We start from the raw sequence: 18,934 nt of genomic DNA on the forward strand, positions 1-18,934 counted from the left end.
TTCATGAAGAGGCTCACCTTCAGAGGCTGTGGGTTGAACAACCCTTTCTGCCATCTTCTCCCTCCAATATTCTGCTCAGTGCCCCTGCCATCCAGAAACGAAAGCAAATTCACCTCTGGCTGAATCTGTGACATCCTTATGAGGAGTTTGGTTTTTGTACTGCCAAGCAAATTGTGTGCCTTCTGATCTCATCTTTCTCTGATTGTATAAAATTTACCCTTCTTTCTAGACCTAGTGTGAACCCTACCTACTCCAAGAATCCTTTCTTGACTGTCCCAGTCCTTAATGCTTACTTTGCTCTTGGAACTTCTGCAACATGCCACCTGCCTATAACTATTCCAATTTATTTCCATGTCTGGTCTCACCAACTAGATTGAAAGGTTTTTGGGATCAGGGACTATATCTTGTTTCTCTTGTACCTCCAAGAATGTCAAAATAGTGGGTGAAGCCAGTTTCCTTTGCATTTGATACTTCAACAAGAAATCTCATGTAAACCACAACACCATATCCTACCACCACTGGCTTCTCCATCATTCCCACCCCAATCCTTCCAAGAAGGAGAAGGTTCTTTGGAATTCACATAAATCCCACTCCATGTACAGTAGACTCTTGAAACTGGTCTTTATATCCCTCAGTTGCAAAAATGCCTAGGGGTTGGAAGGGGTAGGTATTACATGAAAGTGGATATAACTGTTTAGGGCCAAATTGAAGCTGTTCACTTCTCTCTAGCTTTATGTATGTCAGCAAGCCAAGTATGGATATGTCCCATTGTGTTACTCAAAGGGAATCTTCTGAATCAGTACTAATATAGACATGATAGATATGCAGAAAGTTATGGACCACTTATTTAGAAAATGGAAGCCATGTCTCCACTAAGAGAAAATGGTGAATAAATAAATATTCAATAAATATGAAGTTTACATAAAAATAATTTTTGTCTTCTGAATGAACCTTACAATGCCACCTGCCTGTAATTACTTTGATGTATTTCTGTATCTTGTCTCATAAACTAGATTGTAAGACCTTGGGTTAAGGGACTATGTTTTATTTCTCTTATATCACCTGTATTTCCAATCATGCTTTAAATTTTGTTTGCCACTGCTGCTGGCTACCCACCCAAACAACCCAGACTCACCAGACAAGAATTTGCTCCCCTTCATGTTGTACATGTAGACCCTATATCTACAAAATAGTAGATATAGTTACAAGCAATTATCTAGGCAGGCAGTTATTACAGAAGAACTCTGTAAGCTAGCATTTTGATAGGATGCTTTATGCAAGGATCTCAAAAGACCCTGTCAAGTGTGAATGAATAACATCAGAAAGCCATGAGAACTATCATGTGGGTTTGGGACATTCACCTCACTACTATCCTTAAAAATGTTTATGGGGGAAAAAATAGGAGCTACTTTTTCTAATGCTCACCTCAAAACTATTCATTGATCTCAGCCTCTATGGAAGTCAGTCAGTTAATAAATGTATATTTGTTGAACACCTATAGTGTGCCAAAAACTCAATATTTTGGTAGAGGTAGAATGCAAATCCTTGTTTTCAGGGGATATGATGACATTGATTTCTGTAAATTTGGCAGGGATTTTGGCCTCAGGTCTTCTTTTTTCCCAACTAGCTCTTTGCTGCAAACTGATATGGCTTTCCAGAACAGTGGCCTCTAAAGCTATATTGATTATGCACCCCTATTAGTGAAAAAAATAACAAAAAAAGAGAGGAGGGAAGTAGGAAAAGAGAGGGAGGGAGAGATAGAGAGATAGGGAGAGAAAGAGAGAGGGAGATAGATTTTCCCAGTGGCAGTTGCTGTGGTGGAATTAGGCTATAACTGCCCTGAGGAACCTAAAATTCTCCTAGAGGATGTTTTAACAGTTCAATGGCCTTAGGGCTATTTTTAGACATCCTGACCTTAGGAATAGAGAAGCCTAGGTAACAGTACAAGAGAGAAAAACAAAACAAAACAGAAAGACAGAAAAAAAGAGAGAGCAAGCAAAGTAATGTTCCCCTGAATAAAGGACAGATATAGATGAGCAAGAAGACCAGAAAGGCCAGATTTCATTTCCCTCCTTCAGAAGAAATGAATCCCTGATAGTACAATTTATTTAGTCCATGTGGTGGGTGATATCAAATGCCTGTATTTCACAGGCGATTCAGAATGGCAGCCTGTACAGTGGTGAGAAAGGGTGAAGTTGAGGATTACTAGGATGTAATGGATGAAGGTTGGAGACAATCTCCATGCCTTTCGATCTTGAGGAGAATGGGATGTGACCTATTTCTCACCCTCTGGCTAATCACAAACTCCTTGGAGGTCAAGCCATGGCCTCCTTTGGGTGATGCCAATGACTCCTGTAGCTGTGACTACCTCTTTAGAACTGATTGGTCTAGAGTAGAGAGGTACAGACAGGCTGATTTACCTGACAAAATGAATCAATCAATTAGAGGCTGCAGTTGAAGTGAATCCCAGAATGACAACCCCCTTCTCGGTTCCTAAAATTTAATGGCAATAATTCTTACTATGGCCAGAAATCAATCATTCATTTGTTCATTCAATCATTCAGTACCTATTTATGGATCTCCTGCTAAGCCTATTATAGTCACATCCGGAAATTGAGTGCTTTAGAGGGTACCAAACAACAACAAAAACACATAACTTAAGATTGGCTCTGCCCTCCAAGAGCTCATAATAGAATTGCAGAGGAATAGACACAAGCATAAAACTTAAATGGCAATGCAATATAAGACAATGATACAAGAAACATTTCAAGGCAGTATGTGATTAAATGGAAAATAAATGATACAGAAAATAAATTTCATGAGTTCAGATAAAGAAGAGATCAGTGTGTTAGAGAGATTTCAAAGAAGAGGGGACTGGATTTCAAATTCACCAAGATTTGTTAAGGACTGTATCTGACCTGTGCTAGCCTCCAGAGAAGACACAAAGTTTAATCAAGATAAATCTAAGAGTTTATAATCTAATAGTTATGCTATCTATAAAATAAAATACCTACCTATACATGCCTCAATGATGTCTCATAACTGGCAGTCTTAATAGGAATACACAGCCAGCTATCAAGATACAATTGGGGAAGGTGGCTTCCTAATTCTAACTCTGACATGCAAGAATCATCTCATCAACAAGCATTTATTAAGCACCTACCATGTGCCAGGTAATTGTACTAGGAGGTAGGGATAAAAGTGCCATGCTTGAACACTCCTTGTTTGCTCCCCGCAGCCCCCACCATAGACGACATGGACTCACCAGAGTTCCACAGGACTCACCTGCTTCAGGTACTGCTGATGTTGAAGCAAGGAGAGATAATACTGGCGTTGGGGCTATTGCAATACTTTCAACCGATGTTGGCTTCCTCCTGGTTATCATGGCAGAGGCTGGACCCTCATTTTTACTATTCACCGAAGTCTGGTCTGCTTTTAAATGGGGACTTGCAATTCCTAGAGAATGATATCACCACAAGTGCTCAGTTAATTAGTAGGAACTAGAAAAGAGTCAGATGTGGTCATAAATAAAGTATTTTTGCTCGGTTTTCTTTGTTATAAGAGATGACTGAGGTTGGTGTGGGGAAGGGGCTTTTTCTAGAAAGTAAGTGATATAAAGACAAAATGCATCAATAAAACAAAGACTTCCAGAGTGTCACAGTAGATAGAATGCTGTCCTTGGGGTCAAGAAGATATGGGTTCAAGTCTGTGCTCCAATTTAATGAGCCACCTACCTGCCTCCAGGGTCAGGAAGACCTGAGTTCAAATCTGATCTCAGACATTTACTAGTTGTGTGACACTGGGAAAGTCACTTAACTTCTGTTTGCCTCAGTTTTCTCAACTATAAAATGGGGATCATAACAGTACCTGCTTCACAGGACCATTATGAGGATCAAATGAGTGAGTTGGACCTCAACCACTTCATTGTTATATGACCCTGGGCAAGTGTTTGCCTTAATCCACTGGAGAAGGAAACGGCAAATCACTCCAATATCCATAGGATCATGAAGAGTCAGATACTACTGGACAGACACAACTGAACAACAACTTCCTGACCCTAGGCCTAGTATTCTATCCACTGCACCACCTAGCCGCCCTAAGCACTGTGTATAAAATGCTGATGGAGCTCAATTTGGGGAAACTCTAATGTTGTACAGTTAGAAATAATTTGGATGATTCGCTGGATTTTTAAATTTTCTACCAAATGTTTCAGAGCTGTATGTATAGAGTCACTGACCTTCCCTACCTGTTAGTTCCTCTTTTTTCTTCTGAACCTGTTACCCAACCTTGCTCACACGTGTTATCAAATATTTTTGGAAGGCCTACCAAGTGAGCATCCACTCAAATAGTCATTGACATTATCCATATCATCAAATGTAGGTACTTTGTGCTTTAAAGTAGGTACCTGATTATCTGCCACATGTTTTGGATAATGAGGTGGAAAAAAAATTTTGCTCAGGAGTTAGAGAACCTGGTTTTCCTCCATGTGTGGTCAGAGACCATACTTAAACCCTCTTAAGGCCACACTTGACTCATCTGTACCATTCTACCAAACTGACTCAACCCACAGTCCCTGCTCCAGGGCAGATTGGTATCTAAAACAATACCTTTCTATAAATGCTAAAAAGATGTCCCATAACTAGCAATCCTAGTAGGAATATGCAGCAGCTACCAATGATACAATTGGGGAAGGTGGCTTCCGAATTCTAACCAAGGGAGAAGACTCCATTTTAGGGAGCACATTTAAGGATGTTAAGCTTATAGGTACAGTGTATAACTTTAAAAAATTACATTTTTAAATTTAGACTTTATTACATTTTGAAGGGGAGAGGAAAAATAAAATTTCATTAAATCACCCTAAAAAGATAATAAGACAAAGGAAAAAGAATAAAGTCCTGAATGACAAAGGTGAGGAAATATGGAAGATCATGCAAAGCCTCAATGGACAATAAAGGCATTAGATATATAGATGGCTGTGACTGATGGCTCTTAACTCTGATAATAGAGAGAATATGAGTCAAATGATTAAGGTCCATTGCTTTAGTGATCTTTAGAACATCAGTAACATTTATTTTAAATGGAAGCGGGTATATTTTCTCCTAGAATGTACTTTTTTTTCCCCTCCATTGGTTGTTAAGGTTGTGTAAAGAGACTGCCATTTTTAAATCTCACTGATGTGGTTCGTGGCTTTGTGGACATAGGTTTGATATAGAATTGAATTTATCTTTATTCTCATTATGATTTGTGATGCAATTAAAGTAGAACCCATTCCAGAAATAGAATATTTAGATTATGTAACAGAACAAATGGGTTTTGAAAGCTTCGGTAGTCACTGCTCTAGTGTATATATACCTTTGGGTCAAGTTGCTTTACATTGGTCTTTGGACCAAAACTTCCCCATCTCTAAAAAAAAAAAAAAGGGTTTAGACTATGTGATTCTTAAGGTCCTTAGCAGCTCTAAACTCTTACAATCTTTATCTACTCACAAAAGCACCGCCTCTACCAGGCATGCTCTGTTACACCTATTAGTTTAAGTTACTGTATGTACTTTTGGGAAAAATCTCTGTCAGGCTTTTCAATAATTTACACTGACCCTCTTCCTCTGATTTAGTCTAAGTTTTGTGGAACTATTGTTGCTAATAATCATCCAAAGTTTCTGAAAGCAAGCTCTAAAAGGGAGGCCAAGAGAGACCCTGGATCTCTACAATTTTTGACCTTTCTTTTTTGACTTCTTACTTACATGCAGGGAATGAAATAACAGCTCAAAAGTAAAATGCCTGTGTAAGAATATCACATGTGGCTGCACACAGAACCTAATGCAAGACCACGTGTATGGCACCTAACTGGCTTAAGAGCAAAGCTCAGAAAGGGAGGCAGGAATTCAGTGACATTAACTACTGAGACAACTGGAAAGGTCACATAAATTCTCAGTTTCCATTTCATTCCAGGTGGCTACTGGGAAGCAATTGGGGTAGAGGTATTTTGATGAAAGAAAGGTTGTAAAAGACTCTGAGGAATGTGGAGCAGCTTCAAAGCCCAGCACTAGCATTCAGTAAGAGGCAGGATGGTTGGGCAATATTCTGGAGGGATATTCAGTTTAGTGTGTAATGGGAGTAGATACTTCCTGAAATGGGAAATGTCCTGAAGAGGACCACTATCCCACTATCTCAGAAATAGCATTCTACTTATCACAATGCTTGACATGCAGTTGGACAGCCTAGTTACTAAAACTGAGATGCTAGAAAAGGGAAAGGTGGCCTTTGATTCAGGGACTAATTTCTGCTTTAAATTCTGAGCAATGAATTGAAGACACATCACTTCAAAGGGTATTTAAATGCAAAAAGGCATGCTAGACGTGGGAGGGGCAAAGGTAGAGATAACACAAGACACTGTTCTCTAGGAGTTCCAAATCTAAAGAGCTGAGAGGGGGAAACAGACATACACAAATAATTACAATGCATGGAACAGTGTATAGGATAGGCAAGTCCCCTAGGTAAGTGCTCTGAAAAATCCAAAGAAGGATGAATCATGGAAGGAGGACTGACTGAGATGGGAGAAGGAGTGGCACCTAGGTTGAAGAGAATCCCATGAGCAAAGGCCCTATCAGAACAGACCAGGGCAAATGTAAACATGTCATATAATATCAGAACATCTGAATAGCCTGACCTAAGAGAAAAAGCATGGAAGCTTGTAAGTCCTTATTTAGCTTCTTTCAAGGCTTACTTCAAGAGCTACCTCAAACAGAAAGTCTTTTCTTATTCCCCCAGTTGTTAATGTTTTCTTTATCCTCAAATTATCTTAGAGTATCTGTTTATATGCCATAATCCCCAGGAGAAGGTAAGCATGCTGAGGGAAAGGACTGGGTTTTTTTGGGAGGTGGGGAGTGGGAGTGGGGAGTTGTATTTCTAGTTAAGTATTATTGTACTGTATGTATAGTTGTATTCTTAGCTAAATGCCCTGCACGTAGCAGGGTTTTGGTAAATGTCTGTTGAATTGAAATAAGAATTGTTTTTAAAAAGTGGAGATAATAATGCTAATAATACTGCAGGTCCAACATCTGCTCATAATTAGAGTGGGGCTGGATTGGAGAAGGGAAAAGAAACCTATATGAAAACATACTGCTCTAACCTAGTGACCTCTATTGATAATTTTTTTTAAGTCTCTGTGAAACTATCCTCTAACATATCAAGGGACAGTCATTCATTTTTCAAAGGTAATCTCTCACAAACCACTTATCCCCTCAAATCTCTACCTGCACACAGTGTTTGCATTAGGGACCATGATTTATGGATTCCTCCTCTCGTGCTAGGGAGGCCTACTTCCTGTTGCCGTGGTTACTTGGATCTCAGTTCAAGGTTAAACTACTCCCAAATCAAAATCAGTGGCAGGCACAGCTTCTAACAGCCAGGTTATTGACTACCCCAGGATGCATAAAGGTCAAAGACCAAAGTACTGTTTACTGCCTTGAAGGTGAGTCAATATCTTCAATATTTTTGTTCTGTTTCTTCCCAAGTAGTAGCTGCTGCTCAATTACCTTTTCTCCAGATTTACTCAAGTCACAAAGATCACTGAGGAGAATTCACTCCCAAAGTTAAGTGACTTGCCCAAGGTATCATTAACTAGCAGAATGAAGGGGTGGGAGGCGGAGGATACCAGCATCATTTTAGCCTTAAGATAGCACTTGAAATTTTATGTTTAAAATCTCATTTTGGACTCAGAACTCTATTAGGTAATTAAGTTGGGCTGATAATATATCCCCATTTGACATGTGTGGGAACTTTGGGTCAAAGAAGTAACTTGCTCAAGGTCATACAACTCATAGATCAGCATGAATAGAGGCAGTGCGTGTGAGGTGAGTTTGGGCACAAGTAGGCCTTTATGGATGGATGAGAGGTTTCATGTGGTATATCGGCATGATTAAGGATTAGAAAAATACATTTGTGGAGATGTTTGAATGCCAGGTTAAGACATCTGAATTTTATTCTGTATCCAGTGGAAAGACATGAACAGTTTTTGAGTAAGATATGACAATTTCTTTTTCCTTTTCAGGTATTTTTTATTTAAGTTTTATTCTTGTGTTCTGTTTTTAATATTATAACATTTAGAGATTATTTCTACTTTGTAAGAGGTTTCCTCTAACAAGGTAAAACAGTTAAGGGAAACTAATGATACAGTGACTTGATCTAAAATGCATGAAATATTTTATATCTGTAGCACTACCCTCTCTAATACAAAAAATAGCAAAAATCTATTTTTTCTCCCTTATGTCCCCAAGTCAATTGGAAAAAGAACAAAACAATTTTCTTGTAACAAATATGCATAGTCAAGAAAAATAAACTCCTTCAATGGCTGTATACAAAACATATATGTCTCATTCTATACCCTAATCCATCATCTCTCTCTAATGAATATTGTTTTTATCATCATTTTTCTGGAATCATGAATCATCATTGCATGGATCCGAGTACTTACAGCTTTCAAAAGTGTTTGTGTTTTACAGTATTGCCATTCCATTTCTTAATAATTTTAGATAACATGGAGTTGAATCTAATTCTTAGAATCTTACATGTGCCTTTTAAGTACAATGAGAATTCACAGGATCACAGTCAATCAACAAACATTTATTAAGCACTTATAATGTAAAATAATTAACTGTGCTAAATTCTGGGGATATGAAGAAAAGCAAAAACCCAGTCTTTGCCTTCAAGGAGCTCACCTTTTAGAAGGAGAGTCAACATGTAAATAACTATGTATGTACAAGTTATATGTATATATGTATGTATATATGTATGTATATATGTATGTATGTATGTATGTATGTATGTATGCCATACCTTGAGAGGGCTGAAGAGGCAGAGGTGAGGAGGGAGATCATTCCAGGTAGAGGGTACAGCCAGTGCAAATATACACAACTGGGAGGTATGTCAAGTGTGAAAAATAGGGCAGCTAGGTCATAGAGTTTTGGAGGTGAGTAAAGTGTAAGACTAGAAATAGGGGAGTTCACTGAGTGGGGAATGGAGGGTGACTTGGTCATACCTGCTTTTTAGGAAATTCACTTTGGAAGCTGAGTAGAGGACAGATTGGAGTGGGAGAGATGTAATGATGGCCTACATTAGGGTGGTGGCCATGTGAACGGAGATAAGGAGCTATGTACGTACCAACACACACTTGAACATGTGTGTATATATATGTGTATATACACACACACATACATACACATGTACACACACATTTTTCACTCTAAGATGGAGGCAGTAAGAGTCTTTTTGAGAATCAGTCTCATTTTGATGATAATTTCTGCCAATGGCTAAGCCCGTGGGCAGCAATTTCAATAAATTATCAGGTAAACCTATTCTAATGCTAATTTACCTCTGGAAAAAAACAAAGGCACGCATTCAGTATCCGCTGGCTATAACCTGTTTTCTGTAATGCTCCTTGCTTAATCTCTGACTAGAGATGCCTCATGATGAAGATATTTTTAGACTTTATAGAGGGACAGAGATAGGTCCTGTGTTTTCATTATTGGAAGAAACCTCTGGAGGAGGAGACTCCCTCTATCCCAGCAGGTCAGCAGCTTCTTACAGTTTCAGTTATTCTAAGCATTGGGAGGTTAGTTTAAGTGACTTGTCCAGGCACCTGCAGCCAGTAGGTATCAGAGGTGGGGACTGAATTCAGGTCTTTCTGTCTCCTCTTTGTAGACAGAGGGGAATTAAATATGTCATGACTCAATCCAAGTCTTACTTCTATCTTTCACTAATCTTTTTGATCAAACTTAAGGAGAAGCTACGATTTATAATCTGTTCTTATGTTTATAACACATGGAGTGAACCCTTGAATTATTCCATATACCTATCCAAAAACGAAAGCATCTTGAACTTTCTTCTCAAGACTCCCACTGCATCAGGCATGAGTGTGGGTACTCAGGAGCTGCTCAGTGAATGCTTGTTCACTGACCAAAAATGACAAGTAGAACCTTTTTAGTATGTAGCATATTGGAATGGGACTCAGGATACCTGGTAGCAGAGGTTCTTTTCCTAGTGAGGCATTAATTTATTTTTTTTGTTTTTCTATTGTCTCCGTTTTTCCATACCAAAAATGAACAGGTTGGACTAGACAGTTTCTGAGTTCTCACAACTATAAAATTTATTCATTCTATGCTGGTTAGTCACATAATTAGTGCTTAATAAATACTCCATCCATTCATTTATCCATTCATCCATTCAAACTTCCAAGTAATTATTCAATTATAATTCTCATACCTTTTTGTTTTTTCATTTTGCACCTTAATACTTCTGAAATGTGGGCAGAAATGGCCTAAAATGATCATATAACTGGGAAACTTTCACTTGGAAACTTCCACAGAAAAATAGGTGTTTATAAAAGCTTCCTTGTCTGACTCCATACATTTCAGTGGAATGAAGGACTTTAGTAGTTTTTTGAACCTTGACCTTTGTATTCCTTGGGCCAACAATGGCAAGTTCAACCTTTGCTCTCCCTTGAGAGTTGCAGTGACATAGCCTTATACCTGATAAGTCAGATGGTCTTAGTCAGTAACAATTCTTTTCATTGAGTAACAATAGAGGCCCCACTGGTGGATCAGAGGGAACAATGTGATCTTCGTGGAATTTCCCAACAGGATATTGTGAAAAGGAGAGTTTCAGATTTTTGAAAAGGGATAACCCATTGTATGTCTTCACTTTTAAAAAGTTATGTCCCAATTGTGGAAATCACAAGTGAGGTTCTGCCCATGAAGATGTTTTAACAGACTGTAAAGCTCCTTGAGGACAGGAATTGTTTTCATTTTTGTCTTTTTATGCCCAAACTAGCATGAAAGCTAACACTTAGCAGGTACTTAATAATGAAATACCAGACAAGTGTGTAGGTTTTATGTTCCTGGGGTTAAATTTTAATATATCAGAGTACTGGTCCTTGCTATGCAGCTACATATTTATAATTCTATTGTCACTGAATAGCTTGGAAACCAGTGCAAAGATGAGCCAAATGCTGCAGACCTGAGGTCCCTGGTCTCCTCTATAAAAAGATTCTTTTCTTATATTGTCCCCCAATGCACAGATCTCAATACAAGCTAATGCAAGATTCTCACGCAATCTCTTCCATCTATATCCTGTGTATGTATTTAGTCACACGCTTCATCTGCAGGGTAATGTAGATCTCCCTGCTAACTGGGTCACATTATTTGCATTTTGATTACTGCTTATTTAGAGGATGCATTGGGTGGGGGCAGTGATCTCACCAGCTTGTGCATGTGTGTATGTGCATGTATGTGCATATACACATATAAATAGATAAATGCCTATTTACTGATTTGAGAAAATCAGTCAAAACTTGCTCTTCTCTTGTGGACAAATTGGCAGAAGCCTGCTCATATGGGGATGCTAAGGCTATATCATGATAAATGTGGTTATGGAAACTAATTATTCTTCTTAATGCAATATCAGCCACTATCTGGCTAGAGACATTAATTTAGCATACATTATCCTTGTTAAATGGTTATCTCTTTAATGTATAGAAAAGTTCCATTGCTTTAACATTGTCATCAATGGGTTTTCTTTACACCACCCATTTTAATTCATCTAAAAAGAAATAGTCTCTCTCTCTGTCTCTCTATCTGTCTGTCTGTCTGTCTACCTCTCTCTCTCTCTCTCTCTGTCTCTCTCTCTCTCACACACACACACACACACACACACACACACACACACACACACACACACACACACACACACACACACATACACACAGAGTCTGTCTATGTACTGGGAAGGCCCAGACCAAAGAATAAAAGGGGAAAAAAAATCACAGAAACCTAGACCCATCATTAGATAGATCTCCCAATCTTTATGTCTAGTACTTCAGTCAGAAGAGCTAATACCATGATGATAGCTCTGAAATCTCTTAGGAATTGGAGGAAGGGAAGCGATAGTGATGAACTCCCAGCTAATAAACACAGAGTGCTTATTTCGGCAGAATGATCAATTTCTAGATGTCCTGAGGCTTGTCTGATACAGTTGATTTACTCATCCTCAGTTACCTCACTAATAAAGCCAAAGTCCACCATCAGATTACAAAGGAGCCCAGAATTTCTTAAAGGGGCAGCAGGATCTGGAGCAGAGGATGTCCCTGGGCTACTAGACCCCAGGCCTGGCCAATAGCTTCATTCCCTCTACTGAAGGCTTACAGTTGATCATCTTGAGGCTAGTATGGTAATGCAATTAATTTATCTTGTTAGTGGAAATTTAATGCAGTGATCTAAAAGAACTCTTACATATTGTGATAAACTTTGGTACCTCCGGGTGGTTCCTCATGCATTGGACTCATTTCACATCTCATCCATTATGTAAATGAGATATGGAAATAGCTTGAGTTTCTCCAATGATTCTCTACACTGATGGATTGGAGAGAGTCAGTCCTACTGAAACTAATAAGGTTAAGTGTATCTTACTATTCCTTTTAACTTGGTTGGTTCAGTAAGTCTACATCAAGAAATGTGAGGTAGCATACACATATACACACATACCTACACACACGTGTGTGTGTATGTGTGTGTGTGTGTACATGTATATACCATTTGTATATTTGACAATAGTTCTTCTAAGATAATTTCAGTATTGACAGACAACAGAGTGACCTGAGATAAAGCCTGGGCTTTATGGGAGCTGCATTAGTTCCAACTAAATAGACACAATAAATGTAAGGATGGAGTTCATAGCTAGTTTATAAAGTAGCTGAAAGGCATCTAGCACATGAAACCTAGTTAAAGGAAACTGATTTTCCAGTTTGATTTAAAAGCAAAAAGAAATTTCTCCCTGGCTAAAAGGTGTGAAGAGTGACTACAGCAAGATGGAGCAATGGTGGCTTCTGGACATTGTAGAGAGGTAGGAAAGGGGGAAAAATGATTGGAGGAATATACTTTTGGTTGTAGTTATGCTGAATGGATAGGAGTCATTGTGATATAACAGTAGGATCTAAGTGTATTCTTACAAATCAGGAGGCCCTGGTTCAAATTTGGGATATAACAAATATAGGCTGTGTGACCCTGGGCAAGTCCCTTAACTTGCCTGAGGCTTAGTTTCATTATCTGGAAGACTGGGTTTCTAATACTTGTAGCATCTACTTTATTAGCTGTTGTAAAGAAAGCACTTTGCAGACTTTAAAGAATTTTTATTAGGTACTGTTACTCTTCGGTCAGAGAAGGAAATTTATTCAGCAGAGAACTTTGGAAATTAGGAAGGCAATTTTTAAACTCCAGTTGAAGATTCATATGAAACCAACAGTATGACTGGGGCTATAGCCTCACAGGAGGAGTAAATAATTATGCTGTAGACTTCCATGCCCCACTAATTTCATTTGGAAGGCTAAGAAAAGGCAGCTAAAAATAGCCAAGGCAAGATGCTATTAAAATATAAATAAGTATTTTGCGAGAGGTAGACTTAAAGCATGATAGACTCTGGTGCCAGATAGGTGATGGTAAAAAGAAAGTTAAAAATAAAATTGTAAAACTTCTCTGGTGAATTTTAGTCCAACAGAAGAAATCAGGCTTTGAGTAGAGAAAAGGGCTTTCAGGGAAAAAAGTAAGAAGACATTTTACCTGGGAAGAAGTTAGTGGCAAAAAGGGCCAAAATCAAGATGATAAAAAAAAAATTGAGTTAGAAAAGACCTACTCCTACCTGAAAAGGAAGTCCCACTATGAACATACCTGAAAAGTAGCCATTGTGCCTCTTTCTGATGACCTTCAAAGGAGGGGAGCTCACTATCTCTAAAGACAGGCCATCTGACTTTTGGACAGCTCTAAATGTTATGAAGATTTGCCTGAAAACAAGCTAAATTTGCCTCATTGTGACTTCTACCCATTGATCCTGGCTCTGTTCCTCTGGGGCCAAACAAAAGAAATCTAGCACATGGCCCTCTTTCCCTGCCCTTCCTTAAGACAGTTCTTCAAATATTTGAAGACAACTATCCTGTTCCTCCCAAGGCTCCTCTTGTGCTCAATCTCCCCAGTTCCTTCAAACTATACTCATATGACATGACCAAAACCTTTCACCATTTCAGTGGCTATCTTCTCCTACTTAACAATGCGTTTTTTAAAATTTGTGATACTGAGAACTGAACCCAGTACTCCAGATGTGGACTGACCAAGGCAGGGTCCAGAGGGCCTATTACCTCCTCATTCCTGGCCAATATTTTTCTTTAGGCAACATAGACTACCTCATCACAGTGCTGCTTGTGCTGGGCTTAGAGTCCCACATCTTTTTCTGGCAAACTACTCTCTAGCTCTGCCTCTCTATCCTATAATTGTGAAGCTGATTTTTTCATAATCAAGAGCATGACTTCAAATTTATCCTTATTGAATTTCATCTTATTATATTCTAGCTAGCCTGTCAAAACCTTTCTGAATCTCGGTTATCCAGAATATTAGGCATCCTATTCTTCCTAACTTTCTGTCATCTGCAAAATTTGATAAGCATGCCATCTACGTCTTTAATTTAAGTTGTTAATCTAAATGTTAAACAGACCATGGTTAAACATAGATCCCCAGGGAACTTTTATGGGGACCTCCTGCCAAATTGACACTGACCCATTAACAACTACTCTTTTAGTTGGCATTTAATCAGTTTCAAAACCACCTAATTGTATTATCAAGAGTCCATATCTTTCCATCTTCTCTACAAGAATAGTACAAGATACTTTATCAAAAGCTTTGCTAAAATGTAGGCAAAATATATCTATCACATTCTTCTGAACTATTGTTTTAATAACCTTGTCAATAAAGGAAATAAGATTAGGCTAGCATAACTTCTTTTTGAAGTTGTCGGCTTTTCAGAACCACCACTTTCCTTTCTAGATGTTTGTTAATAATTTTCAAAGATCAATTTTAGAATTTTGTCAGAAATCAGTCAAGTTCACTAACTTCTAGTTTAGACTCTAATCTCTTCCCTTTTTTTTGAAAGTCAGGGCATCTGCTCCTTTCCAGAGGTGTGATACCTATCCTGTTTGCTGAAATTTTTCAACTACAACAGAGTGATTAAAAAAAAAAATCACGTACACCAATGCTTTCAGAACCTGAGGATGTAATTTATTTGAGTCACTTGAATTTAGAGGCAGCTAAGATGGAGCAGTGGATAGAACAGTGGGCCTGGAGACAGGAAATCCTGACTTCAAATCTGACCTCAGACACTTACTAGATTTGTGACCTTGGACAAGTCTTTCTGCCTCATTTTCCTCATCTGCAAAAGGGGGATGAAAATAGCATCTCTACCCTAAGGTGGTTGAAATGATTAAATGAGACAATATTTGCAAAGCGCTTAACATAATGCCTGATGCATAGTAGGTACTTAATACATGCTTGTCTCCTTCCTTCTTTGAAATCATCAATTCCCAAAGGAAATCTAGGATGTCCTTACTTGCTCATCTTGGTTATTAGCTTCTGATTTTGTCATTTCTAGTACAAAGTACAAAGACAGTTCTTGGTGGGGAAAATAAAAACTGGACAGCTTTGTTTCTTTCATGGTCCTATCCCTTTTTTGATCTTTCTCATTCCTTGTTTTTAAAAGAGGACCCTAAACTTCCCACTCCAGGCTCAGGTTAGCATTTTGGACAGTTTTATACAGGACTGTACAACACTTAGATATTCATCCTCAATTATCTGAACTTACTTCCATCTTCCATGCAATTTAAATTGGAGTAATTTTAACTCATTCATTCTAGAAACTATATCAGGAAAAATAAGCTGCATAGCGTTTGATATGGACAGATAACATGACTCATTAAGTTCCTTTATTGGCAGTAATGGTCTTAGAAACTAGGACTTACACTTTTTAATTTATTAAAATAATATGCATTGGTATGATGTTTTCTTTTATAAGCACTAACCTAAAAATTGACCTGTTTTTACATTTATTTTTACCTGTTTTTACATACATTTACATTTAGTTGTTCTGTTCTAAACTTAAAAGTTAATTTTATGATCACATTCTATTTTCCATTTACTCTCCAATTTCAGTAACAAGCTTCACTGGGAAAATAGCAAAATTCTGGGCTGAAATAATGATAAAAGTTATTGTAGTAGTTAATGCTTAATAAGTTGATGTAGGCTACAATGTCTGATGGGGAAATGATATAATGAAAAGAGATACAAGAAAGTAAGAGAGAAAAGGATCTGGGAATCATAGATTCCATAGATATAGATTTATTTAAATTTAATTTAAATTTATGTCATCTTTAACCTCCATAAACCAAAACCACTTGCATTACCTTGATCCATTTCCTCTTTTATCTATGGACCCTATTCTTATTCTTTCACCAGTCTTTCCTCTTTCCCTTCTTGCAGCCTAAGATAGTTAGGGGTACAGGAGATGATTCTCCAGGAATCCCAAGACAGGAAATAAGAAATGAATATCCAGGTAATTGGCATGAAATCACGTTATTGACATTGTTTTCAAATTACTTCTCATTGTAAATTAAGCAGAATGGAAGGTTTACAGTTCAGTATAATAAAGTAAGTTGCTTTTTTTCTAACTCTTCCTCAGCCAGTCATCTGGTCAGAGATAAAGAGACCCCTAGTCTATGAGAAGAGGGTGCCTGTCTGCCAACCTTTACTGCTTAGAAGACAAGTAATGGGCACATTATTCTTGGAGGTGTTGGGCATTGATACAGTCATGAGAAGTAGAGAAGACTCTTTTGATATCTGAGGTGTAATGCCAGTATCTTTAGAATATAAAAATGAACACCAAGTATGAGTGCTGTACATTCAATTTCTAAAAGAGCTGGCTTCTTATGTCACAAACAAATAATAGTTGAGCATGTGCAGAACACTCACTTATTCAAAGATGCCTTTAATATGGTCACTCTCCTCAAGATGCTTAGAGTTACATGAAAATTAACATTAAAAATTAAATCCTATTTTAAATAAATCAGAGGCATTTAGTACTTAAAGGAAGCCTATGAAGGATTTTTTTAATAAAATGAACACATTCTTTTGCAGTGTGATTAATTAATGTTCTCTGTTCTGTCATAGTCACCTCCAACTAAGAATGCTAGGCTTTAAGAGTTTAAAAGGGTCTTAGAAGTTATCACAGACCTACACTGAACCTAGGGCAAGCTGTACTGGTATATCTACCCAGGCTCTATGGACTCTATGGAAATCAAGCACTATTCTTTCATTTTACAGATGGAGGATAGTGAGATTTTTGGGAAGGGAAGTGATCTGTCTAAGATCAAATAGCACAGATTATGGATTAAGAGCTGGAGGAAATTTAAAGGTCATATAGTCCAGCTCCCTCATTTTAAAGATGAGGACTATGAGAGTAAAAGGGTTTATAGTTCTTCCTCAGGGTCACAGAGGTATTTAAATGGTGGGGATAGGATTTGGACTCAAGTCTTTTGACTCAAAGTCTTTCCATTGTGCTACCCTGCTTCAAAAGGGAAGGGGAAGAATTTGAATTCAAGCCTTATTCCAAATCCAGTGCTAATTTGTGTATACTATAGGATTTGGATTTTAAAAAATGCATGTGAATTTTTTTGGGGGGGAAAGGGAGGAATAGTGGATGCCCTGTGACAGATTATTAGGCTAACATTGACCCTGGCAGAAATTCAGAATAAACAGAGAAAATAAAGTGCTAGACAAATTGCCATGACTAAATCTTGGTTGTGTAAAGGGCCTGACAAGAGTGTTCTGAACTGAGAGGGGCAGTTAGTCTGGTTGAGAAAGCAGCAATGGTTTAACTAAATCACAATAAATCAGAAAGTTGGCATGGACATTTCCTAGGAAAAGCAAAATTCTGGTAGAGCACTTAAGAACCAGGGCAGTATAGTGAAGAGCTAGAAGACATGTGGTGTCTGGACTTAGATTCAGAAGACTTGAGTTCAATTTTGGCTTCAGAGATTTGTAAATGGTTGCGTGATCCTGGGCAAGTCACTTAACCATGTTTGCCTCACTCTTCTCATCTGTAAAATGAGCTGGAGAAGAAAATGGCAAAGCACTCCAGTATTCTTGCCAAGAAACTCCCAAATGAGGTCACAAAGAGAAGTACAGCACTGAAAAATGACTCAACAATAAGGAGTATAATGGAAGAATGACTGGAGTGAACATAAAGAGAAGGACTGATTGCTGCTGCTAACCAGCTGTGTCACCTTGGGCAAGTCATTTCCTCTCTGTGGGCCTTCATTTTTTATCTGTCAAATGAGGGGGCAAAACTAGACGATCTCTAAGGTCCTTCTTGTGATTCACTTAAGCATTTAGATAGTGAGGAAGAGCCTCACAAAGAATGCTTTTACAAACCTCCAGTGTCAGAAATATCTCAAGGTAAGACACAATTTCCTTTGGGTTAATGGCATGGAGGAAAACAGTATGGTACAATGGAAATAACCTCTGATTTGGACTCAGGAGACCTGACTCTAGCCCCAGCTCCCTATTCCTACTATTAGTTGTGTAATCTTGGGCAAATCACTTCATCTAGGTGGGGGTTTGAGGCTCACATGAGATAATGAATGTTTTCTATAAAATCTCAAATCTTAAAAGTTCTATATAAATGCAAGTTTTGTTATTGTCGTTGTTGTCATTTAAGTTTATAATCTTCCTGTCTGGGGCCTTCTACTACATTCTTCCTGAGCTGAAGCTATCTCTATAGAGAAATATAGGGGTATGCTGGTAAATGTTTAGCAACTGGACTCTGGAGGCGTGGGAATATAAATTCACACTTTTAAATTTAGTCTGAATTATTAAAATTTTCTTAATTTTAGACAATCAACAAAACAATAAATCAAGTCTTAATATGTGGCAATTATTTCTGAGGTATAAATTCTCTCCAATTAGAACTGGTTCTAGCACATCTCTAACTTAATCTCTATGAAAATCAGTTACCTCACCAAATAACCTCATATCTTGTCTAGCTCTAAAACTCTGTAGTTCTAAATATTT

The 18,934-nt window shown here is 38.0% G+C and overlaps 1 protein-coding gene across 5 annotated transcripts in view; it reads right to left on the reverse strand.

Annotated features, from left to right (window-relative positions):
* SETBP1 (SET binding protein 1) overlaps nucleotides 1-18,934 on the reverse strand; it is a 505,913-nt gene that overhangs the window by 34,866 nt on the left and 452,113 nt on the right. For 4 of the 5 annotated variants that reach the window (XM_072605253.1, XM_072605254.1, XM_072605256.1 and 1 more), the window contains exon 6: nucleotides 3,286-3,456. The exons of the other annotated variant lie outside the window; for it this stretch is intronic. In XM_072605253.1, the coding sequence (XP_072461354.1) occupies nucleotides 3,286-3,456 (171 nt within the window). The remainder of the gene's footprint in view (nucleotides 1-3,285; nucleotides 3,457-18,934) is intronic. 5 annotated transcript variants of the gene reach the window in all.

This window comes from Notamacropus eugenii, chromosome 4 (genome assembly GCF_028372415.1).
Source record: "Notamacropus eugenii isolate mMacEug1 chromosome 4, mMacEug1.pri_v2, whole genome shotgun sequence".
Lineage (NCBI taxonomy): Eukaryota > Metazoa > Chordata > Mammalia > Diprotodontia > Macropodidae > Notamacropus > Notamacropus eugenii.